This window comes from Trachurus japonicus, chromosome 21 (assembly GCF_045865225.1).
Source record: "Trachurus japonicus isolate A0001 chromosome 21, Traja_1.0".
In the NCBI taxonomy this organism is placed as follows: domain Eukaryota; kingdom Metazoa; phylum Chordata; class Actinopteri; order Carangiformes; family Carangidae; genus Trachurus; species Trachurus japonicus.
The window spans coordinates 24484140-24510310 of NC_140927.1; the positions used below are offsets into that span (position 1 = coordinate 24484140).

The window sequence follows — 26171 nt, forward strand, 5'->3', positions numbered from 1 at the left end:
TTAGTACACAGTGTACACTCAGCAGTGTTGGTATAAACTAGGTGACGGTGTTTACGCTGCTGCAGTTTAATTTTTTGGCACTTTAAACCCTTCATAGAGCAGAGTGGAGCAGCAGCAGCAGCAGCGGCGGTGTGTGTGGTGTGTGTGGTGTGGAGGTGTGAGTCAGAGCAGCAGCCGTGTAGGAGGAGGAGTTAAAGTAAGATGGCTGCTGCGGGAGAGAGAGAAGAGTGTTTGAGAAATCATCTATCTAATGGGATGTTTATCTGTCGCTAACAGGATGCACGGCAGCAGCCCGAGCGGCGCAGGAGTGGTTCATTCGTTAGCCTCCCTCCGCCTCACTGAACTCGACCTCCCGGGTCGTTGTTGCCCCGGGTTACTGCTCCTCCGCTCTCTGCTCTGACATTGTGGAATTCTTTAGCTTAGCGGCTAAGTCGTTAGCAACCGAGCGGCAGCGCTAACGCACTGACTATAGCAACGCATACAGCTAGCGGGACAGCTCCTCAAAACAACAACTGTTGAGACAAATACAAACAACTAAAGTAAGTGACTTCAGATTGACATTGCTTTTAAATGGCATCTGTACAGTAAATAATATGTGGTTGACGCGTTTTAAGCTAACTATCAACTAGCCTGCTACATCATCTCGCTGCTGTATTGAGATGCATTGATTGTTGTTTTTCGGTGGCAGCCAACCTTAAGCCGCTTCACCCCGCCGGGCTAATAATAATATAAGGATCTGGTGCAGGGCTAGGGCTGATGATGCCAGATCAGATGCACACAGCCCAAATGCTAATGGGATAACGTGAACTAACTAACTATAACCGGACCAATTTAAAGGCAAGGTCGTGCTATTTGATGGTTGCTCTTAAAGGAGCTAACTATAGGTACAGGAGGGCTAACGGGACATTTGACCCAAAACACTGCAGAGATTGATGCCCGATCTGGCATCATACTGTCGGTGTGATCGGTGGTTTTACTAAATGAATGAAGTGTCTTTTTTTTTTCCTGAGGTGCATTGAAAGTTTGCTGTTAACTCCTTGAAATGCTCAAAAGCACTCACCATTACATTGCACCGTTTATACATTATGCACAGTTTCTTCTGTTTCTTCTAATTTTAGTAACGTTATTTTATCTCATAACATATTGATGTAGTGTGTATATTTGTTGTTACTTTTCTTATCTCTGTTCTCTAAATCTAACTCTAATCTGTTATCTGAGTACACCAAAAATAGATTAGATGAGTTATCTAGGATTAGTTGCAAACGACTGAAGTTGCATTCATTGCAATTAGATGTACACAGTACTGAAATGGATCATTTTATTATGGATGTATAAAAATCAACGCATTATAAGAACCGCTTGAGCATCCACCTAATTCTGGTATTTGTAGCACAGAACATCCAAAACTTTAAAGTTTAAAAAATCAACAAGTGCCTGGTGGTCACACTCATTTCTGATCATTTTGTAGTTTAAATGTCTTAATTCAATGTCCATTTACTACTGGCTTCAGCTATATTAGCCTTAGACAGCACTGTTACCAAGCTTGAGCATATATTTTTTAACAAACGAAACTCTTAAAGATGTACTTGTTCCTGCTTGTCGATTGTGATTATTTGCTGGTTTCTTTCTCTCAGTTATGAGATATTTGGCTTTTGTTGTGTTGTTCAGACAAATAAGCCGTTTATTACCAGTTTGATTTTTAATCGACTGATTGGGAAAATGTGCTGTTGATAAATTGAAAATGATCATTGGTTGCAGTCCCGTACTGTAATAAATGTAGGCACAGTTCTTGCACAGCCACTCCTAAGACAAATGTAAACATCGATCCATTTTGCAAGTTGAGTCTAAATATAAACAAGAAGAAAGTTTTGAGATTAGACCTGAAACTCACAGATAACCCACAAGCAGAGCACTGTGTCCTGTTCATCTGTTTGTTATATCCTGTTTTTGCCACTTAAAAGCAGTTGTAAAGCAACAACTACCTTTCTGAAGGTGGGTTGAGAGGCTGGCTGTCATGGTGAGGAATAGTGGTTACAGAGAGGAAGTATTTGTTGGTACACTAGATGAGTACGGTGTGTATAAGACCTGCTTTACCGCAGCGATTTTGAAAAGATACGACGCAGGTGTCTGTTTCAGCTCGCGTCTGGTGGAGCCGAACAGATTTCAGTCCCACTGGTCCTACATCATGTCTCTGCTCTGAAAGCTCACTGCCTCTGTCCCTGCAAACACAGATGTGAACAGTCAGTGTGGTTCAGCATTGAAAACACATAATGACAGATGTGTAAATGTGAGGAATGTGACCCAAAGCTCTTCTTCACAACACACATGGACAATTGCTGCTACAAAGCAGGTGTGGTTGTCAGTTGTGAACGTTGAACTAGGGGAATCACAGAAAACTTTGGAAAGGAGCTTTTCTCCACCTTCCAGTCTTCCAGTCTGCCTCTGAACATCTGAGAGAGTGGATCTCGGCCTGTAGACTTTGCGCTCTGAGATTATAGCAGTCAAGACGAGCTGTGTTATGGTGTGTTTGATCAGTAATCTTTGACAAACTCGCAGGCAGCCTCCCTTTAGTGGAATCTGTTGCTGAACTTTGAACTCATTTTATGGGTGTTTTTTATGATTCAGTGTGAGTGTGTGACCTGAAAATAAAACACATTTTGAATGTTGAAATGTGGCGTGGCGGCTCACATGAGCTGGAAATGCTGAGGCAGAGCGGCTGACGTGCGTTTTAAGGTAATTTCATTTCTGGTGAATCATAACAGCAGGCTGTGTTTTCAGCGAGCTTATTTACAGGGTCATTTTGCTGTAGATGTCTCAGTCTTGACTCTGTGGATCCAGTTTCTCTCTGCTTTCATGTCTTGCTATAGATTTATTTCATGTTTCAAAGAAAAAAGACAGAATTTTTCCAGAATAACTAATGATAATCATTAACTTTGGCCCAACCCGGCCACTTGTAAATCACCATAAATGTGGAAGTTAGATTTGACTTGTGCTATTTGTGATACTGATACAGCCGCTGTGTGAGAAATTGAAAGAACAAAAGCATGTTGTTGTCTTATTGATTTAGGGAAGTTGTGTATAATTTGACGCGTCACAAAAGATAACAAATACGTTTGTAAACTACTCTGACATTTACTTATCTAGGCTACACGTCCATTTTAACACCTAGACACTGACCTGACAAACCTTTTGAACCTGGCTGGACTCACCAGAGGGAGACCTGTGACTGATCTTTTATTAAAACAGCCAGGAGATGAAAGTCAACAGTTTCACAGAGAGATAGATGTCGAGCTCCATTTTAAGCTGTGCTTTTTGACATTAACTTTAAAGTTTAAACTCATTTCACTGAAACACGTTTTCTCCTGCAGGAAAAATAACAGTGATAATGTGGTAATGTGGTTTCTCTTACAAATACACCACTGAAAATCAATGTTTTTCAAGTATGAAATAGGCTTGAAAATGTGGTTCTGAAGAGTTTATAGCCCTCTTTTTCATAGAGGACGACAACAAACCCAGAGTCACAGCAGAAAAAGTCATAAAAAAAAGAGAAAAACTCCTGCAGAATAATCCACCTCTTCGCTGTTGATCCATCTGTTCAGTTGTTTTTTGAATTATCCCAACAATAACTCAGTAAATACACGACTTGTGTGTCAGATATTTCTGTAGCTGTGAGGATGTGATTGTCGTGTCTTTAGCTACTGTGTGTGGTGGAAAAACTGAACGTTTTGAGAGTGTTTGTCTGATAAGAAAATTTTCTTATCCCACTTTTTAAATTGTGTATTATTAACAGGTTAAGCGAGTCTCTTTGTTAAATGAATTATGAGAGCAGTAAAATAAGGACGGAGGGACTTTAATTATGAGAAGTTAAAGGTAGAGGATCGGTGCATCATCATGATTGGTTGGGTCTGTACAGGTGTCTCTTCAACAGTTATAGACATGCACGTTGAATTTGCATCTCTTCTCTGTGGAAATGTTTCATGCTTAAGTTGTCTCAGATAAAAAGAATGACACACGCCCGCACTTCCATATCAGTTTACCTTACTTTGGCTGCTCCTTCTTTTATCTCAACTTTACTGCAATGCAAAACCTACAGAGAACAAACTTTACATACAACTTTGCTATGACTAGAGTAGATTTGCACATATTCTCAAATGAAAACTATGTGTTGAATGGGGAGATCAGCCAATTTTGTGCTTTTATTTGATGTTAGTGTTTGTTTGCTTAAAGTTTCCTGCACATTAAGTCTCCTAATTCTTGCCCCAACTTTGCTTATTTCTAGGCCAGTTCAGTAAAAATAGACTTATGTTCAAATTCTCATTCAAATATTGGATTTTCTTGTGGTGGGACAGCTCAAGCAGTTGACATGATTAACATGGGGTAACATGTCTGTTAACCATGATGACACTTCACACATTTCATGTTTTTTATGATAAGCCTTTAATGATGAATCTGTCATTAATGTCATGAATAAAGCAACAACAGTGCATCCCTAATAGACATTGACTTCCATGCTAAGCAGGAGGTGGACTGGCTGTAGGTGGACTGAATGGTTTCCTTGGAAACAACATACTGTAGAGGATGACTTATGTTTGTACATGGAAAACTCTTCTGCACAAATGAATGGGTGTTTTTAGTGAAGTATGAGGCCAAGACGGTATAAACAGCATAATAAGCAACTATCACTTTAATGTATCCGGACCGGCTGTACAGTGTATGAGGCGGCATGCTCACTGGAAATAATGGATTTCAGTTTTGTCAATGTGATTACATTTTTTCAAAAGATATTTATTGCACTGGACTACTCTGGATGTTTCCAACTGGTTATTTTTATTTTGAATTTTTAACCAAACTTCAAAACTAAAACACACTTTCACAATTTATAATGATGTTTGTAAAGTTGCATACCGGTACTCGAGATTCTGATTCTGGTTTAGTATTAAAACGTCATGTGATGATGATAATGGCCACTTTAATTAACTTCAGTTTCTCTGGTCCAGCCACTGGGATCAATTAGGGCTCAGTGTCTTGCTGAGTCACAGTCCATTCCCTCTACATGGAGCAGACTTGACATACACAGTAACCACCCTGGTTATAGTGGCTGCTCATTACATTGTCAGAGCCCAGGCAAAAAGGAACGGCAGCGATGTAGACAACAAAAAACACAGTTATTTTGAAGTTCACATGTTGATGTGTGTGTTTTGTTTGTTTACCCAGCACAGCGCCCGTCCCGACTGGCTATGGAGTGGTGTTGGCTTCAGACTGGATGACAGGGTCTACAGGGAGGACAGGGTCACACAGTCTCTGAAGCAGCAACTGGGCTTTCCCTAGATGTACACTGACTGGCAGTGACAGCCCATTCAGCCGACCTCCTTCACCTCCTCCTGTCTGTTTGGATACACTTCCCCTCCCCTCCACCCCCCCCTCCCTCTCTCCTCTCCTCTCCCCGTCTCATTCTCCTTCCCACATCATCCTTTAATTTTCTTTCCCTCGTCCCTCCTTCTCTTTTTCTTTCTGTTTTTACTCTGACCTTTTTTTTTTTTACTGGAGCTCCCTCTACCCCACATTTTGGACTCCTTGTGACTTTTGACCACCTGCCTCCCACTGGGTCCAGTATGAGCTGGCTGAGCAGGTTGAACCCTCGGGGCCCCGGGAGTCGGTCGGGCCGGAGCACTGCCCCCTCCAGCCCCTGCACCGCTGACCCGGAAACCTGCCTCATGGTGTTTGAGAACCACTGGAGACAGGTGAGCTCGATACATGCGTGACCATTTCAATTTACAAGCTGGATATTAGTTTGGCTGAATAACATTTTGTTGTTTGAGTCGAGTCATATCTACTATACCTTTTCTTAACATAAAGTGATGAGGCCACCAGAAAGGTTTTTTAAACAACCCGCAAGTTGAATAATATCATCCTAAACATTTATCTTAAAGTGCTCACTGCAGTAGAAAATGAGTGAAGTGAAAGAAGTGCTGTGGATTATCATATCATGAATCACATGAAGCCAATTCAGATACTTTCAAATCCTTTGTGCCCAAATGCAGCAGTTTGAGTCAAAATTGCACTTTTTCCTTTCAGAACTCAGTCACATAAACACCCAGCTACATTATATAGTCAGCTCTGTCACACTCTGAGGATACTAATATAGTAGATATCCTTTGTGAATAGACACTGAAATCCTATAACATTACTGTATAACTCCAGACCAAGAGATTGCCAGAAATCCTCACATTTTCAAAGCTTTTTTCCCCTTTATTATCAAACTGATAATCAATTTTATTATTTTTCAAATGAATCAACTTTTACTGTAGGTGATTTCAGCATTAAATATGTTCACACGCCTACGCTGTCAAAGATATTTACTTTAGATGAGAAGATATTTGCATTGTTTGTTCTCTTTGTCTTGTATGTTGATGAGCGCAAAAATAAAAATTAGATGATCACTTTTTGTTAATCATGAAGTGGAGGGATCAGTGAGAAGTTTAAAGCTCTATTAGATCCTGTTCAGACCTGGCTTTAACATGCACCCTGTTGACCCACGAGAGTACAGGTGTGAACGCACCAGGGGCAGGTTGACAACATATTTGAGATGTGATTACTCTGAGCACATTTGGAGGTGGTCCTGTCTACGCTGAAGGACCACTTACTCAGACTGATGCCTTCTGTCGCGGTCTAATTTGTCCTGCCACTGTTTCACATTGAACCGAAAATATTTTTACACTTCTCACAGTGTTTCCCGGACATTGATTTACGAGTGGCGGTCAGCCAAAATATCAACAGAGACGGCCTCATATTGATTCTCAATTGTTTTTGTTTTTTTGTTTTTACTATTTCAAATGGCTTAAACTGTATTTTATTGCACAGCTGAGCACTGAGCATTGATTCCATCAGCTCCACCTTGGCCCACTCCCACTCTTAACTACCATTAAAAGTCTGTCAGAGTCAGACTGGCTAAAAACAACACTGAATCTGGTCTGCAAATGGAAACTCATGTCTCGTGTTTATGTGCACGCAGAAGGGAAACAAGATGTGATCACAGGTGGTCACTCACGAGAGAGACGCACATGGAGGAGGGATTGTGATGCCAGGTGTGAGCTGACGTAGTCTGAGCCGTCCGCTTGTGATCGGATCACCTGAGCTGCATATTAATGCCACGTCTGAACAGGGCTTAGTGAATGATTATCTGTGCAGACACCAAGTGTGAAAGTGCACACATTCAGCTGGCTGTGTCAGTGCTGATGAGAGTAGTTAGTTGGTCGACTGAATGTTTATAGGTTGCAGAGCATAGCCACTGCCAGACTGTTGAATACCAGAGTGTCTTGACGTATGGAAACTTTGAATTGTTTCAAGTCTACGTAGTTAAAACCTGTTCAAGAGGAAGTTTAGTCACATCAGGATGATAACCTGCTCCTATATGTAGGTGCAGGATTCCTGGTGCTGTATGTAGCATGCCTTTCTTATGTGGAGAACAACAGGAGCATGTTTTTATTCTTGTTAAGAAAAAGGGTAGAGGTGTTGAGGTGCATGTCTTGTAAATGTAAATGCGTTTGAGAAAAGATAATGTTTGTTTTGTGGGAAAGCGTGTGAGCACAAACAAGTATGCATCAGGCCCACATACACCCAAACGCTCCTAATGTCACACACAAGCTGCTGAAGCACAAACGCGTACGTCTGTTCAGAGATCTGCAGATTCATTGTGGCTCTGTAATCAGGCTGACTTGTTAACCTCATTATAACACTGTGGCATGTCAGTTTGTTCCTTCTTTTTCACACCACTGTTACACAACTCTGTTACTTTCTATCTTAAATTGCAGTAATGACCTTGCACTGCATGTGTTGTATCTGTCAGTCCACCTCAGAGTTTAGCAAATTACATGAAAGTATTTTGTAAAAATCTTGAGTTCAAGTATATAATGTATTTTATATGATAAGAAAATACAGCAAACAAAAAGGGGGTGAATATTTTCAGATCTGACAACCAGCCTTTTTCATGTAAAACATTTTGACTTGTAATGGCAGGACAAGTACACGTGTTCCTCCTCATGATGCTACTGGAGCTCTTTAAGTGTCTGTGTTGTTTCCATGTTGGCTCTGCCCCAAATCATTTCCTTGTTCCCTCGCTCACTCACCCACCACTCCCTGTATTGATTTCTGAGCACAGCCGCTGTGGCAGCGAGCTACAGACAACACCAGGACCTTGACTAAGGAAGCTGAATGTCATTCAGCCGTCATTAATTTTATTATTAACACCTGTGATTTTCCTACTGAGAGGTGTCTGCTGTGAAGGAGACCTATAGGACAAATGAAACAACGCCCTTGAAAGACCAGATTGATGACATCATAAAGGCTTAAAGCCTGTTTAAACTCAGTTGAAATACAAAGAAACGACTGTTCCAGGCCGCTCGTCTGTTAGTTTTTAAGCCCTGATCAAAGGACAGGAGTTAAAGAGTTAAATATTACACTGAATCACTGCTCTTCTACTCAGGTCTCTTGGGTGTTGGAGCAGCACGAGCCCTCGTCCTCCAGCGATGACCTAACAGCAGTGAGGAACCACACAGACCAGATGTTGTGTCTGCTGGCGGAGGAGAGGCCCACCGACAGCTCGGACGGCGGCGCCCCCGTGCCGCCCATGGGCCCCATCCTGGAGATGGTGGTCACCGAGAATATCCTGGAGCGCCTGGTCCAGTGGCACCTCCGCCGCGGCCTGGACCCGGACAGCCAGGGGGCGCTGCTCAAGCTGTTCGAGATGCTCATCGGCCAATCCCAGCAGCCCCTGCTGCAGCACACGGCCGTTCTCCACCCGCTGCTGAGGCTGCTGGGAGCCTGCGCTGACCCAGAACTGGGTTGTCCTTCAGCTCTGGAGAACAGCCTGGTGCTGCTGCTCAACCAGGTACACTCACCTCAAATTCATACACCTCTCCTGTTTGTGTGTCTATAAAGGCTTGCACTCTTTAATCTGTCATTCACACTACACCACAGTACAGTTTTTAATAGGCAAGGCAATGCATTTGTATAGCACAATTCATACACCAGCCAATTGAAAGTGCTTTACAGAGGCATAGAAATACATTAAAATCAAAAACTGAGAAAAACATTTAAAGTGGAACTATGCGGGATTTTTTTTTACCTTAACTATGCTACATTTTTACCTTAATTAAACAGCTTCGGAGTAATTGTGATGGTTAAATGACTTGTTAGAGGGAGAATGGAGGCTCTCTGCCTTTCACATCTCTTGGATCTCGTCTCTGCAGCACCATGACACAAACGCAGCCCGTAACCCGTAATCTCTTGTTGACAGATAAGACTACACAAATATACATGTCGTAACATCGTATAACGTTATCCAACGGTCCAGGCACATTGCTGGGAGGAGGGTTAGCAAAGACTTGCATAGTTCCCCTTTAAAAGAAAAAGAAAGAAATAAGACAAAGGCAATAATAGCATTTAGAAAGATTAAAATTATTAAAATTATATATTGAATTCAGGTAAAAGCTGTAGCAAATAATAACATGTTCAATCCTGATTTAAACAAATTGACAGATTGTGCAGACCTCAGGTGTGCAGGGAGATTGTTCCACAGATGAGGAGCATAATAACTGAACGCTGCTTCGCTTAGTTTCATACTGGGACTCTTTACTTCCCCAACAGGTGTGTGTGACCATGGCCCGGCAGCCGGTGGTCCTAGAGATGTTGTTCCGGGCAGCGCCGGCCCAGCAGGGCTCCACCAACCTCCTCATCTTCTCCCTCCTCGTGCCGTTCATCCACCGGGACGGAGCCATCGGACAGCAGGCGCGAGACGCCCTGCTGCTGGTCATGGCGGCCTCGGCCAGCCACGAGGCCGTGGCCCGCTACATCGCAGAGAACTCCTACTTCTGCCCGGTGAGTGATGCTGCTGTTGTTAATAACTCACAACTCCAACGAAAAGCAAAAAAAGGTCAGATCACTTGGGTTTGGAGGTTTATTAACATCACTCATCATCGCTCACTGTACGGTTACAGCAGGTAAATCATCCTGAGCTTCTGTCAAAAGTTGGAAATATCCAACCTTGTTCTTTTCTTTGATGCTGTGATGGTTTTATTCCACACTTTTCGTTACCCGACTTGACTCGTAATTCACTTATTCCTCTTCCTATGCAATACTTAGCATGTATTATCCAACTGAAATCTATTATTTATCGTCAAATTTGGCTGTCACTGAAAACGGCCATTAGTTTGATATACACATGAAAACTACCAAGTCTTAACTGATGTGATATTCGAGGACAGCTCATAATGTGGACCCTGGCTCCTTTTCAACACTGCTTTTAAGAAAGCGTGTGTGTGTGTGCGTGTGTGCTGTCTCACTCTGATGCATCAGTGATGGTGTGTGATTATGGAAGAGGAAGGAGATGACTATGCACTCTGACAGACCGTTCATCCCTATCTACATCCTATCAGCCCCGTCTCAACTTAAGGGGCTTCCTGTAAACATAACCGCCAAGAAATAACCACCTCAGCCGACATCACGACAACATTTATAATGTTAAAGACAAACACATTTAAAAATCTTCTATTTCATATAGACCCCCAGTCTCAAATCTTTATCCGTGATCATTTAAACATTAATTAAAAGCTGAACTTCAGTTTCATGTGGAGGGCTTTTTCTTTAAGCTGAAATCTTTTTTGTTTCATATTTTCACAATGTTTGTAGACTGAACCAGGCTCGGTATAATAAACCCAGTGTATAGCTTGGTCTACACCTTGGTCCTTTCCTCATTAACAGACCAGAATATAATCCCTCCATCAGTACCGAGCTCTGACACAAAAGAAAACTGTAAACCAATATTTGATGGAAAATTACATCAAAATGTAATAGCACAACATGCTGTCTGCAGAAAAATCAACCACCAAAAGTCAACTTCTGGTTTTACAGCTGTTTACACAGCAGAATGTGCCTTTTGTCAGACTGACCATCAGGAACAATGGAAGACGTCTTGGTGGGCCGCCCTGCCCGCCACATCAGTGGGCCTGTCTGAAAATCAGAAATACCAGCAACTGAAAATGAGATAATATGTTTATTGCATCATGTCAGCACAACAATAAAAGCCCTGTTTAAAAAAAAAAAGGAAAAAAAAGCATTTCTCTACTGAAACATCAGATTTCCTCTAATTTGAAACAGATACAGGAAGTGTTGGGTTTGTATTAATGTACAAGTCAATACTTATAACAGGACAAACATGCATGAGACTTTGTACTAATATACCAGCATGAACACTAATGCATATCAAACGGAGGGAGTTAATGTTGTCTCATGCAGTTGAGGTAAAGGTCTTCATATGAGGAAATACAGGGGCTGTAACTGTTATGAATCAGCTGCAAACGCCCCCAGTGACAAACTGTTTGCTCCACATCATCGGTGAAAGAGCTGTGGGAACAGTTCATCACTGGGTCGACTGATCAATGGTGTCACTTCATCGCTCGCTCAACTCAGTCATGGATATTTGCAGATGTAGGCGTCGGCTGTGCCAAAAAAGCACGGGGGCATTTGGATACTCGGAGCAGAGAGCTGTTTGTCTGTGTTGGTGTAGTTCCCTGCAGCTGCCACTAGATGTAAATAAAGATCCATGTTTACTTATAACTTTTAAACGCTCTTTATTTACTAAATAGGGTTGCACCTACCTACTCGCTGGACTTCATTGATCTTGACCGGTGATAACTGCCTGAATCTGGTCACTAAGGACAGACGCTACATTATGCGAGTGGACAGCGTTGCGTGACGTAACTGTGGTTTAATGCAGTGGTCAGGACTCTTCCTCCTCGGCATGTTCACTGTAGTGCTAAAGAGCCAGCTCGGCTATTTTCTGCTCGTCCTACTTCCAGCAGCTTCAGTCTGACCCACTTACTGTCTGGAAGGACCAGTGGAGGTGGCGTCAAGGACCAAGTACACATTCTCGCAGATTCTCATCAGCCTGTTTGGCAATTTTTCCATGTAGTGATAAAATCCTAAGACGGCTGCAACAACCTCTCTGACTGTGTGGTCATGTAAGCAGAGATCATCCCAATCATGCTCTCATTTCTCCCACCCTGCAATTACTAATGTTTTAAATGTTTAAAAAAAATCATTTTAGAGCTGAAGCGGTTACTGGAGTAATTTGAATAATTCAATTACAAAAAATGATCAAGGCATTTTTTCCTGAACCGTAGCTTCGTTCAATTAATTACACTCGCAATATACAGCATACACCACTTGTGTTTCACGTGGACTTTTATTACTGACACACGCCGACGTCAGAGTTCGGTGGAGCGATCTGAGAAAAGACAGAAAATAACGTAGGACATCCTTGACATTAGCTCAAGAAAACGATATAAAACGCTGCTGCGTTCGGTTAATTACGGTAGTCTTTTTTGTTGGAGTAACACACACACACAAGAACATACACTCTCTTTTTATACAGGCACACCCCCCCTTCTCACACGCACACTTATTCACTCTCTCACACACACACCATTGGTGGCACCAAAATACTGTAGATATCAAAATGTCAGGTGGTTAATAAGAGTAGAGATTGGAGTTAAAGATGCACAAATATTACACAGGTATTATATTTAGTAAGCATATCAGTACATCACAATTATTGATTGTTCATTTGCAAATGATTCTATTAATCAATAAAATAATAGATAGAATAATCGATTACAAAAATTATGGATAGCTGCAGCCCTTATTTGCATGTTTTCAGAGAGGGCAGCAGGACTGGTCTGGGTTTTATAGACGGTACCAGTCAAAAGTTTGGACACGTTTCCCATTCAATTTTTACTGCTATTGTTGGAACCAGTTGCAGTTGATTGGGCAAACAAAAATGTAAAGAAACAAACAAATACAGTCTTATATAAAGAAAAGAAATATTTGACAGAAAGTTCCTTTAACAGAAGTAAAGAGCTGGAAGTTGCTGTCACCTTCGATATCTAACGAGTTGTGCCAGAAAACCACACAAAACAAACAGTGATAATGATGAATTCAGTCATAACCTCTTCAAGGCCAGGACAGCATTGTTAGACCAACAGTCCCTCTACTGGATGAGTTCATTAAACAGAGGAGTGACGGTGGCCCAGGCAGCGGGGCCACCACTAGAGGGGACTGTGATGTAGTGTTATAGCTGCAGCACACTGGCTCAAACTGTGCAGCGACCACAGGGAAGTAAATATTGGATCAGCTCGCCACTTGAAAAAAGGGAGTGTGTCCTACATATCCCACTGTCAAGACACAGGTCAAACAAAATCAGACCAGATCACTTCACTGTTTACTTCTCACTCGACATGTATAATGTGTCATGTCTTTCCTATTTGTCTTTGTATATGGAACATTGTTATTTGCCATGGAACTACAGCATGTTTCATTCTGATGCTCATTTTTATGATCAAATAAACAAAGAAAATAAAGAAAAAATTAACTTAGTCTATTATTTCAATTGATGCTGGCTCATTTTCTGTCTATCTACTAAATTGATTCATCATGTGACAATTTCAGATCTGTTTGTTATTTAGTTGTTTTTTTCCCAGCTTAAAAAACATCAAGAATTTTAATAAACATTTTCCTCTGTCTCTCCTCAGGTGTTGGCGACGGGCCTCAGCGCTCTCTACTCGTCCCTGCCGAGGAAGATCGAGGTCCGAGGAGACGACTGGCACGCCCTGCGGAGGGAGGACTGGATGAGCGTGTCCTCACTCGTGTTGTTCATGAACTCGCTGGAGTTCTGCAACGCCGTGGTGCAAGTGGCCCACCCGCTGGTCCGCTCCCAGCTCCTGGACTACCTCCACAACGGCTTCCTCGTACCCGTCATGGGCCCCGCTCTGCACAAGGTAGGAGGGAGGGAGGGAGCGGTCCGGAGAAGCACAAACCTCTGTATGACCCTCTTAACAAAAACAGAACGAGGTGGATCAACAAATTCTGTCCCAGATGACCTCACATCCACATGATGAGTTAGTTTGAGGGAGTTGTCTCACTGCCTCGATTTAATCATAGACTTGATATTATTCATACGACAGCTGCCCTTGGCTTTGATACATATTTCTGTGTGTGTGTGTGTTTGTGTGTTGTAGTCATCGGTGGATGAGATGATCGCCAGCACCGCCTACCTGGACCTGTTCCTGCGTAGTGTGACAGAGACTTCCCTCCTCAAAACCTTCCTGCGCTTCATCCTGCTGCATCGCCACGACAACGACACCATCCTGGACACGCTGCTCACGCGCATCAGCAGCAATTCAAGGGTTGGTGTACACTAACATGCATAGTGTGTGTCTATGTCTCCTCACATGAACCCAGTGGTGTGGGCGGTGAGTGGGCCGCGAGCAGGAATTGATTGAGAACGACTGCAGCAAAAAAACAGCCTGATTTGTTTTTCCAGAACAAACACGCAGAGTAAATGTCATCAAACGTGCTGCATCTATTGACAGTTGCACAGTTTGTGGCTGGTAAAGCAAATATGTCTGAAACGTGTTTACATAATCTTCACTTTCATACACTCTGATCCCCCTCAAAATAAACACATTCTGGTCTCTAGGACACCACCGAGATGTTTAACAGAAACAGGAACTTCATCGTGTCATGTTGCTTGTTTCTATCTTAGAGAAGGGGGAGTTTAAAAAATCTCCCGACAGTCACTGCTTTTCACAAATGATCATCCTTCTTTCAAAGCACAACAATAGACAACAATAGAAACAAAGCTTCAGGCCTTTTTTTTGTAGTATTGGCCATTATTTTGCTGAAAACACAGGGGCCTCACATGTCCTCGAATGTTGTTTTTTGACAACTTGAGAATGTGTCACATTTTTAGAAATGTGTTTTACTGAGAACAATTGGTCTGTCAGAAATCCAACATTTTGCTTATGTGTTAAAATGTTCTGAACGCACCACAAACTTGTGAACTAGCTTTTGGATTAACAGCAGTTTGACAGAGATGAAAATGCTTCGTGACGAACACGACTACACTGAAACCAAGAAATATCATGAGATATAAGTTAAGGTAATTCATCGTTTGTATGTAGTTTAGATATAAAAAATAAAAAAAACACTGATGTGATTAGACGACATGTGTCTTCATCTCCAGAACTGATTCTCAGTTGGCTTTTAATCATACACACTGTATGTGAATAACAATGTTTGCGTTGCAGCTCTGCATGGTGTCGTTGAGCCTCTTCAGGACTCTGCTCTCCCTGCACTGTGAAGACATCATGCTGCAGCTCATTCTCAGGTAAAACTGAGAATCTATTTCCCACTCATGTATTTTCAATTTTCATTTTATTTAATTGGTACAACACAGGATGGGTCATCTGTTTTTTAGTTTTACAATCTGGTTTATTTAAATTGAAAAATCTGTGAAAGACATTTTTAAAGGAATTTAGTGAACATCCATAGACGACTTTGCCTTTGTGAGTTTGTATTCAGGACAAAAACAGCTCATCCAGCTGAGTGTCACTTTGAGTTTCTTAATATTTCAGTATTTTATTTTTGCAATATTTCACCATCAGGATAATTTACAGTCTTAACACCATGGTTTGTAACTGCAGTGTGTCTGTGTGGCCTGTCATCAAATACATATCATTGGAAATATGGCATTGCAAATGATTGATCACACAAGCATCACTATGTTTAGGTTTTACAGCCTCAGTTGAGACTGACGGTGTAATTGTAAATTAAGCGGTTTATGTGTGTGTTTGCTCCCAGGTATCTACTGCCCTGTACCCATGTAATGCTGAGTCAGCGTCGTGCCATCAGGGAGACGGACATATATGGAAAGTCAGCAGACAAGTTCCTGTCTCTGATCCCTGAGTGCTGCAGGCTGAGCGCAGCGCCCTCTGCTGACCGCGACGAGGACAATGCATTCTGGGGCAAAGGTGAGCAGCGAACCCAATGATTGTAAACATGAAGTTAACAGTTTCAGCTGGTCCAACACTCATAAGATGAGCTTTTATTTTTTTTAATTCACTGTGTGGAAATATGTTTTTTAAAGTAATTAACTTTGTTCATCTTTTGGTTAACTTGTCAGGAAGTGCAATTAAAGGTTGCTATTGCTGTTGTTTTACAGTACACTACAGTCACCCTTGGGGTGTTGAGAGGAAGCCAGCAGCTGTGTTTGAGCTTTACATTGACAGTGTTTTGTGTTTTGTGCTACTATATCAGACGCTGTTTCTGTATACACACTGTATGTGTAATTGTGTAGCTGAGGACAGTGAATGATCTGATGTAAATGAGCTGCGTTATCATCTTGCAGCTCATGTAGATGAGGCGGCTGCCTGTTAAACAACAATGTGTTATTTTGTTTTTTACAGCGCATTTGGTGTCATTATTATGTTATGTGAATTTCTGCGCCCACTTGAGATATTTCAAGAATTTAATGAATTGGTAGTTTTATTACTGTCATTCCACTGTCACTGCGCTCTGTAGAAAGGTAGAAACATTTCTGCTCATAATTATGAAGGCAAACTTTAATAAAAGTCAAAGGAAGGTACACTGAAGAAGACTGTCATAACGTTTGCACCTCGCCACCTGTTATATTAAAGCTACCTAAAAGACATTTTGCGCGTGCTGGCCCTTTAACTTCTTTCAAACTTTAATAAAAGGTCAGTTTTTTTGCCTTGTTAAGTCAGTGAATGTAACATGGTGTTAACTTACTAAGGAGAAGTTAACAGCCTTTGTTTCACAGCAAAGGCTACACTACACATCCACATCCACATCCGGTCGGCGCGGTCAATAGAGTCTTTTAAATCCTCCCTAAACGCACATTTTCTCCCTGGCATTCGGTTGAGTTGACTCTTTTACTTGTATTGTATTTGTTTACTTATAGTTTGTATTCTATTGTACTTTATGTGTATCTTATGGTATTTTAATAATGGTTTAATAATGGTTTTTAAAGTGCTCTATAAATAAAGTTTGAGTTGAGTGTATGAAAGTTAAAGCCTTTTTTGAAATCTGTTTTCTGTTCCTGCAGTGCTGAACAGTCCCAGCACAGAGTCTCCGGCCCCGCCCAGACCCAGCACTCCCTCCCGCTTAGCCTTCTTCATCCGCCAGCAGAGCGGCGGAGGGGGATCAGGAGGAGGCGGCCCCCCCACCCCCACCAGCATGGAGCCTCTGCAGTCGGGCCCCGCCAGCCCTCACCCCATGTCCCCCGACAGCCCGATGCACCAGCAGCAGACGCACGCAGAGTGTCTGGAGTGGGACTCGGGCTACCTGGAGTACCTCAAGGACGCTCGGCGGGGCGTCGAGCTCTGCTCCTGGGCCTGCCGCGACTGGTCGGCGCCCTACGACGGCGAAAACCCCTCCCCGAACACGGCCCCGCCTCCCCCGCCTCCCCCTACCTCCAACCCCTCCATGACTATGTTCCCCGAGCACTTCTCCTTGCAGCAGGGAGGAGGAGGAGGAGGCACTAACACTCCTCCCAGCCAGCAGCGGGCGGCCATCGTCGCTGCCGCGCGGTCCGAGTGGAGCAGCTCGGAGCGGGACAGCGGCGAGTGGGACATCACGATCGGCAAGAACAGCTGCATCAGCCTCACGCCGCGCTCCAAGAAACGCAGCCTGCAGAGAGAGGAGCTGCTGCCCAAACCCGTACCCCCTCTGGTCCCGTCCTCCTCGTCCTCGGCCGCCCCTCTGTCGACGCCCCACGCTGCCTTGTCCACAGCGCCGCACATTCCCACCTCCGCCATCACTGTTAGCTACCAGGCCATGTACAACGGGACAATGGGACAGGGGGACGGCTGCTCGGACAGTCGGGACAGGGGGATGGAGGTAAAGAAAGTCAAGAGAGACTTGGGGGAGCAGCAGTATTTGGATGAAAACGCAAATCAGAACGGATCGCTCGTCACGCGCCCCTCCCAAAGCTGCACCGCGCTGCCACAGTCCATTTTTAGCAACAGCGACATCAGTGATGCAAAATCTCTCTGCACGAACCAGAGCTCCATCCCTCAGCCGATGTCTGACACCAAACTGCTGACCAGCGACACCTCAAACCCGCACACGGCATCCTCAGAGCTTCCAGAAGCCGGCCCGGCGCAGCAGCAGCAGTCCGTGGAGAGTCTGATCGAGGAGCTGCTTGAGCAGGCGCCGGGAGACCCCCAGCTCTCCGGAGACTCCAACGGTCAGGGCATCAGCATCGAGGCCTTCACGCAGGAGCTGAGGGAGCTGGAGGACCGCGTGAAGGAGCGGACCAGAGCGGCCTGTCAGCTGGAGGAGACGTCCAGAGAGTCGCTGAGCGCCGAGCGGCAGGAGGAGGAGCAGCAGCCGCAGCTGGAGGCCAAGCTGACAGGAGACACTAAAGCAGCAGAGGGGTTGGTGGTGGGCGTCTGTAGTCCCGCCAGACCGCTGAACCAGCCCGCCTCTCAGCCATACACAGGTGAGAGAGACTCCCACTGGTTAATTCATGTCTAGACTTTTCATTTGCCAAACTACACTTGTATTTCACTGGCAGTAGTGTTGCTGTTAGTGCCAGCTTGTTCAGATGGAGGTCATCATGATCTGTGGTGTTTTACCAATTTTCTTAGGTGTGTGAGTGCTCATGTCTCTCTCTCTCTTTGCCTGGTACTCTCTGCATTTTGAAGGATAATTCATTCATACCGGTAATTATTAGAATGTGATAGTGGCTAGAATAAATCTCTTTTTTTAAAACTGAATCAAAAATGCTCCAGACACTGAAATCTTCTCCCACACAAACACTAGACTTTAATCCTCACCTAGGAAGATTTTTGTTTTTTGTTATTAAACTTTTAATTTGAAGAAGAAGAAAAAAAAACAGGTTAATCATGTTACTCTTAATTTTGTACAAATCATCATGTTCAAACAGGATAAAGAGAATAAATAAAAAGAAAAGAAAAGAAAGAAAGAAAGAAAGAAAGAAAGAAAGAAAGAAAGAAAGAAAGAAAGAAAGAAAGAAAGAAAGAAAGAATCTTCATCATTACAAAAGCACCTACACTCTCCTCTATCACAGTATTCCTATATAGGTATATATCTGAAATGGTAGGCAATTTAATGATTCAAAAAATGACAAATAATAATAACTAAAAAATTTTAAAAAAAGATAAATATATAGCAGTAGATCAAAATAAACAATAGCAGCTGTAATATATGTACATTTGTCTGCCCCATACGCACCTTCCCCTATCCATGAGTTTTCCTGCAAACAGTATCTTACAATGGGATGGTAATGACGGCAATGACAAGAACATCAACACGATAAATAGGAAATAATAATTTGAGCATACATGTATTACTTAATAATAATAGTGTAATAGCTGAAACAAAGAAAGAAAACAGACAAATGAGTGGAGTCAAAAACTAAGGGGTAGGGAAATCTTGTCATGTCAGCAGGTGACGACCTGTTAAATCTCCAGATCTGTTTGAGAAGCGATTCATCTGGTTTTCCTGTTTGTATCATTTCATTCTCACACCCACACCGTTGCTGTGGAAAAATCTGTGTTTTCTGTTTATGAAGCACATTTGTTATTGTACTGAAATACTGTAAACTTTTTTTTTGTCAGCACCGTAATAGGATTATATATAATCCACAGCACTGATCATCAGACATAAGGGCCGATCTCTCCCCACCGCTGACATAACACATCATTTATTCGTGACTAATCCCGAGTCTGACAGCATGCAAACCTGATTCAGAAACCTTTTTTTTTCTCTCCAGTTTCCATTTGTGAAATTACTTTAAGCATCAGTTCAAAATGGTCTTTTCCATTTATAAAGTTTCATCATGTCAAATCACTGAAGCAGCGAGGAGCGCTGACTTAATGCAGACATTTTTCTTGCAGCAATATTCAACTCAAGGCGAAACCATTCTTCTCCTTTGTAATAACTGTCTCTGCAGGTACAGTTTCCCATTAATTCCACTGTTCATAGGGGGTGGATAATTTTTTCTTTTTATGTCACTCAGCGTGGCAGCAGTGTGGAAGAATGGCGGCTGATCAAACTGTCCTGCTGTAACCTCTACGAGCCGTTAAAACACCTCTCTGTGTATTATTCACAGTTTGTCAGCCTCCACGCCACCGCGGTTATTAAAGAAAATCTGTCAAAGACGCCTCTGATTTCACCCCGACTTTTTTTCCCACGTGCACCTCAGCTCAAAGCAGCGTGCTGTATCTTTCCATCCACTGATGTATTCATCTCCCTTTCTTTCTTTTTTTTATTTTACGCAGGTCCGTTCATGGTGGTTCTGTTTGCCAAGCTGGAGAACATGCTCCAGAACTCCCTGTACGTCAACATCCTGCTCACGGGCATCGTGGCTCAGTTGGCCTGCTATCCTCAGCCCCTCCTACGCTCCTTCCTGCTCAACACCAACATGGTCTTCCAGCCAAGTGTCAAGTCACTGATCCAGGTACAGTACAGCCTGTAACACCTGGTGTGTGATGAAGCCTGATATGCCCTCCCTCTTGTCTGGGTCTTCTTCCCTTTTTGAACATCATTTCACAACCAGGTACAACTCTTGTATAGAGCACGGTGCCTGTATTTGCTCTCGTGATGACAGTGTTCAGTTTCCTGCTTTTAATGCTTTGTCCATTTCCAGCCCACCTCACTTCTGTGCTCGATGCTGTTCCAAAAACCATCAGGCCCACAGCGCAATTTGCATATAGAGTTTTTTTTTTTTCCCTCCATATTCTTTTTCTGCCCATATTCGAAGATACTGTGAATGGATACCTAATGCTGGAGTGCAAAGTAAAACATTAAGCACCTCAGCTTTGACATGGGTGACTCATTCACAGAGGTAAATGCTTTCAATTGAAACGCCCTCGTGGCCTTTTCTCTCACGATCCCTCCTTACAACACGCCGTGGAGTGGAATGAATACTGCACCTTCTGTCAGTCTTCGCTCTTTATGCCAGAATCTGTCAGGTCAGAAAATATATTTGAAGTAGTTTACAAAATCAAAGAGGAACTAAGCAGGATTTCTCCCATGGCTATGCTACATTTTTACCTTTATTAAAAAGCTCCAGAGTAATTGTGATTGTTAACTACGAGACTTGTGACTTGTTATGAGTGACAACGGAGGCTCTCTGTCTTCACCTGGCGTCTCACGGTTGAAAACCAACCTTGCAACATCAGTACAGTACCTGGCCGCCGCCCCGGTGTCCCAGCTCTCGTCTCTGCACACCGCGATGCGCCGTAATCTTTTGTTTATGACAGTTAAGACTACACAAACACACGCGCCGTAACATCGTATATGTTATGTAACATTATCCACCGCTCCATTTATTGATTTTTCGCCGGCTTCGTTGTAAACAGATGCACATGGGCAAGAGGAGCGTAACCGAAACAGCGGAAAAACGAGTGGACTTGCATAGTTCCCCTTTTAAAAACGTCTCTCTGCTTCTCCCCAGGTTCTAGGTTCTGTGAAGAACCGCATCGAGGCGTTTGCAGCCTCCCATGAGGACTTCCCTGCCATGCTGAAGAAAGCCCAGCAGTACCTGGTGGCCCGGGGCAAAGTGGACTGGAGCGACTCGCCTGCAGCTGTTCCCACCCTGCGACGCTCCGATTCACTGGGTGAGTTGAACCCGGAGGAGTCGCACTCTCCCTCTCTCTCTCTCTCTTACATGGTTGTATGTGGATGTGTGGGCGGCGTCGTCTGCTGCTGATGAAGATGAGGACGGGTCACGGCTCAGATCAGTTTTCCTCAAGTGTCTGAACAAAACGAAAAACAAACCTCTTAACATTTTCAATAGGGATTCAGTTAATTAGCCAAATCTGAAACTGTGAGTTCGTAAGTCAGTGTTTGTATTTACGCTGCAAAAAAGTCAACTCTGCTAATTAGTCTGAAATCTTTCCCTTCAACTAATGAAGGCACATTTATTTTTTACATCTTTACACAACCCAGATGTAGGAGTAGTTTCAAAGTGCTTCACACACAATTTAACTTTAAAGAGAACTAAAAGCAGAACAATTGATGACAAATACCTTTTAAAATCCACCATGGGACGCTTTGACTGAGCTGACTTTGCTCCAGGTGTTTTAGACTAAATTATACATGATTTGAAAGCTCTGAGTCTGAGCGATTCTATCTGTGCAGAGCATTTCAGGATCCTCATATCACTGCAACAGCTGCTGGTGCAGAACTGGATCAGACTATGTGGTTCTGCCTTTTAAGTGTTCTCGCACAAACTGTCCCGCTGAGGGGCTTTTCTTTGCTTTTTATAACCCCAGAAGATGGACACAAACTTAGATCTTCTACCATGTTTGTGCTTCTGTTACTTTGGTTCAGTGTCTCTGAGTTGAAGAACTGCAACTTTTTTTATTTTGGAGAATTATCTTTTTTAAATGGAAGATTTTAAATGCAGAAAGTCAAAAGTGCTTTGTATTCATTTGGATTTACTGTAAATGTGCATAATTTCAGAGGTCAGGCTGATACCAAAATATGTAACAAAAATAAGTACAAGTAATAAAACAGAAAAGCCGTCTGCAAGCACAGTTATATTTTCAACACAGAAACTTTAAGGAATTTGTACAGTCAATACTTTTGTGAAATCAATTTCCTTATTTTGTTGTTGATGGTGAAATTCCTCTGTTATTTTTAAAGGTTTACTCTGAGACCAAGAAAATAACTGAAATAACTGAAATAACTCCTAAACCCGATGTTTTGTTCCTCCAGTGAAGAGTCGTAAGCCATCTCTGGGAGACCTGATCCTCCGTCACACCAACAGTCCCACCCGGGCTCGTCACGCCGCTCAGCTGGCCCTCGCACACGTACGGGACGGCGGCCAATCACTGCACAGCGCTCTGTTCCGGGGCAGCGCAGGCGGAGGGCTGGAGAAACAAGCCGAGGCGCTGCGGGTGAAGAACGCCGTCTACTGTGCCGTCATCTTCTGCGAGTTCCTCAAGGAGCTGGCCGCCCTGGCTCAAGAGCACGCCGTCAGTCTGCCCTTCCCTCAGAGCCAGGAGGCGGAGGAATAGACGGTAACACACCAGACTCCTCAGATCTAGCTCTTTAGCCTCCATTTGTTTTTTGTTTAGGCTGTAAAAAAAGAGTCGTGTAGGATTCTTCCATCGCCAGAAGACAGACTGGAGCACTGAGACTCACTGAAGTGGGTCGAGAGGAAAACAGTGGCATTTTTTTTTTTTAAATCAAAAATCATTATAGGATACCTATAGGACTGGAAGAATTTCCCTCATCTGTAAAACTTATATGATATTGTGCATATCATGTATTATATTTACATTCTATACACAGAATCTCATCAGATGCTTGAGATTTGGGAGCTTGTATATACATGTACCATGTCATGGTATAATGTGACACAGTAAAGCCACAGATTTAAGAAATAGGTGCACACATCGGTGCTAGTTGTTACTCTTTTACGTTGGGAGGGTGCGTTCCGGCGTCACAGAGAAGGAGTACGAGAAAGTTTTATCCTCAACAAAACGATAAACACCAAAAAAATGTTTGGCAGGAAAACGAGATAGAAAATGATCCAATCAGATTTCTGTTTGACAACCTCATCTTTGTCCAGTAGAGGGGAAAAAAGAAAAAAAAACCTCTCAGAAAACCGACTCCCAGTAACATTCAAGCACCTCAACAGGCCATTTAGTTTCTTCAAAAGGCTCCACAAAGAAAAGTCATCAACGACCGACAGATAACTGGAAGAGGTGAGGTGAGAGTGCCACTTTGTCTCCTGTGAATCAGCACGACCTCCGCAAATGTACTGGAAATCTTTGGGAAATTAATGCCATTTCCTTTTTTTTTTTTTAAGTATTGTTTTTGTTGTTTCGTTTTTTGCATTTGCACCACTTTCTAGACATATCAGCAACACATGGGAGCAGGTGTGTCAGTGGTTGTGTGTCTGTGTGTGTGTGTGAGTGAGTATGTTGTAAAAAGAAACGACTCCTTTCTAAAAGGCAACGTCAGCTCTTCAGGCCGGTGTCAGTGAAGCCAGTCATTCGCCTGTTGCCATTAAAGTGAAAAAAAAAAAAAAAGAGGCTGCGGGATTGAAAAGGCAGCGCTGCTTTACAATTCATGACTTTTAGTTTGTCATTTTAGTCTTTTTCAAAAGACCTGAGAGTCTGTGAGGGGAAAAAAAGGTGAGAAGGGAAGGAATTGTTTTTTCTTTCTTTTTCTTTTTCTAAGGGAGCGTTGTCATGATTTCCATTTTACTTTGAACTGACAGCTGAAGAGAAAAAAAAGTCCTTGTGAGGCATTTACTGACTTTTCTTTAAACTGATCTTCGTGTGAGTGTGTGAGCTGAGATGAAGCTTGTAAGAAGAGATTTGTATTTCAGTTTTTACATGGGTTTTGTTAGCTTCAAAACAAAACAACAAAACAACGTAGTGTCTTCTGGGTGGGACAGGCCAAACTGAACATCCAAACCGTTCATCTTCGAACTTAACATGCTGCTATTTCTTCTTTTTTTTTTTAAAACACCCATTTCTATTAGTGTAATGGCTACTATCTCTTCATTATTATCAGTAGGTACCAAGTATTAAATGTGTATGTGAGGATGCAGCGAAAGTCAGTGCCAGTGTTGTGATCGGCGATTAATTTATTATTTTTTTTAATTTTGACCGAGGTTGAATGAGAATGCAGTCACAGTGTTAAAAAAAAGCTTTTGCCAAGACATAAAAAAAGTATCTTCTTTGATTGTTGAGTGACCTTGTGTGGTTTGGGTTTGTTGTGTGTTGGTTGATATTTTTTTATAAGATGGTGATGCTTTATTTTACACTTTTTTTTTTGAAAAAAAGAAAAGTTTTCCAGCTGTTTTCCAGCAAAATATCTAGAAAATGATGAAAAGAAGCTGTAAAGTGAAGCGTCACCGGTATGAGTGCAGTGTGAGCTCCATCGATGACCCAGCTTTTTGCACATACTAGCCATTCTCTCTCAACTGCCATCCTGCAAAGTCTTAACCTCTCATTTCATCTTCCACTACAAGTCGAAGCCTTTTCGACTTGTCAAAGCCATATCTGCCGCCGCTGTCGTCGTCGTCCTGTTTGTAAATGCACTTCACCACTGCTCTAACTCACTTTTCTACCGAATTTCTAGACACCTTTTGTAACACCCCACGGTTTGTTTTTTAAGAGTAACCATAAGTACGAGTATCTGCATGCTAGTTAGGGTCAGGTTTCTAATTAAACGATAATTAAATAGCGTAGGTTTGGTTTGTGCTTTCGATTAGCCTCCATGCTGTAGGTTTCAGTGGGTTTTCTTTCAGTGAGTCATCCCCCGGTGCCTGCAGAGATCAGCAGCGACAACACGGACATGTTTCACGCTGAATGTTTGCTCTCGGCTAATTAAATTGGTAGAGAAATCACTTCTGTAATTTACCCACCGCCTTCCGTCCGTCCATCTGTTCATCGAGTCTGTTGTTCATCCACGTGTTCAGAGCAGAGACTAATGTTTCCCCCCTGTACGGAAACAAGAGACCACAGAGGGTCTCTCTCTCTCTGTCTCTGTCTCTGTCTCCGCACTCAAGATTGTGTTTTATAACGAACCTGTTTTTTAAGGATCTGAGCCTGAAGGTAAATGTTCAGCAGTTACCTCAGCGGGATCTCGTTACCCGGTCAAGTTTTGTCCGAACAAGGAAAGTTAGTCAGTTTTATGCATCGCTGTGATACATTCATGGGCACCAAAGACAATCCCTCTGATGAAGAAGTGAAACTCCCAGTGTCTGTGTTTATGCAGTCAATGACAACCTATTGATACACAGTCGTTACACCTATTTATGCAGCACTTTTAACAGATTTAAAGTGCTTTCAGATATAAACCCCACACTAACAGTTAAATGGCCAAATGAACTACGATGATAAAGTTGTAAACACCTTGTTTAACTGGTGCTGCAACAATGACGGATGATTCAGTGTCTAACCTGATAATGAGACAGGACGAGGTTTGTTTTCGAAAATCACTCCGCATTAGACAGAAGGGAACAGCTTAATAACCCCCGAGCTGCACGACTTGTATTTCCGGCATTGATCGTCTGTGACTCGAAATGAGATTTAAGTTTGTGTACACGTCTAGACTTCCCACAGTCATTTCACACTGCGTACGGTTTGTATTTATTTTTTTATATATATTGTCATTCTTAAGAAAACAAAAGACCTACATGTTTGAAAGTTTGTAATGGGGTGTTTTTTTTTCTAAAGGGGATTATTTCCTACCAGGGACTTTGACTTCTTCCCAGAGTAGTCAGACGACAGATTGATACGATATGGAAAGACTAAACCACC

General features: G+C 42.7%; 1 protein-coding gene across 1 annotated transcript; it reads left to right on the top strand.

Moving 5' to 3' along the window:
• On the top strand, positions 1–24360 carry fhip1b (FHF complex subunit HOOK interacting protein 1B). Its single transcript, XM_085765734.1, has 12 exons — positions 1–539; positions 5215–5741; positions 8483–8887; positions 9646–9876; positions 13587–13832; positions 14073–14240; positions 15144–15223; positions 15697–15866; positions 16961–18358; positions 20163–20341; positions 21341–21503; positions 22606–24360. The coding sequence occupies exons 2-12, from the start codon at positions 5613–5615 to the stop codon at positions 22905–22907; spliced, it is 3471 nt and encodes a 1156-aa protein (XP_085621860.1). The 5' UTR covers positions 1–539; positions 5215–5612; the 3' UTR covers positions 22908–24360.
• The last annotated feature ends 1811 nt before the right edge of the window (positions 24361–26171 follow it).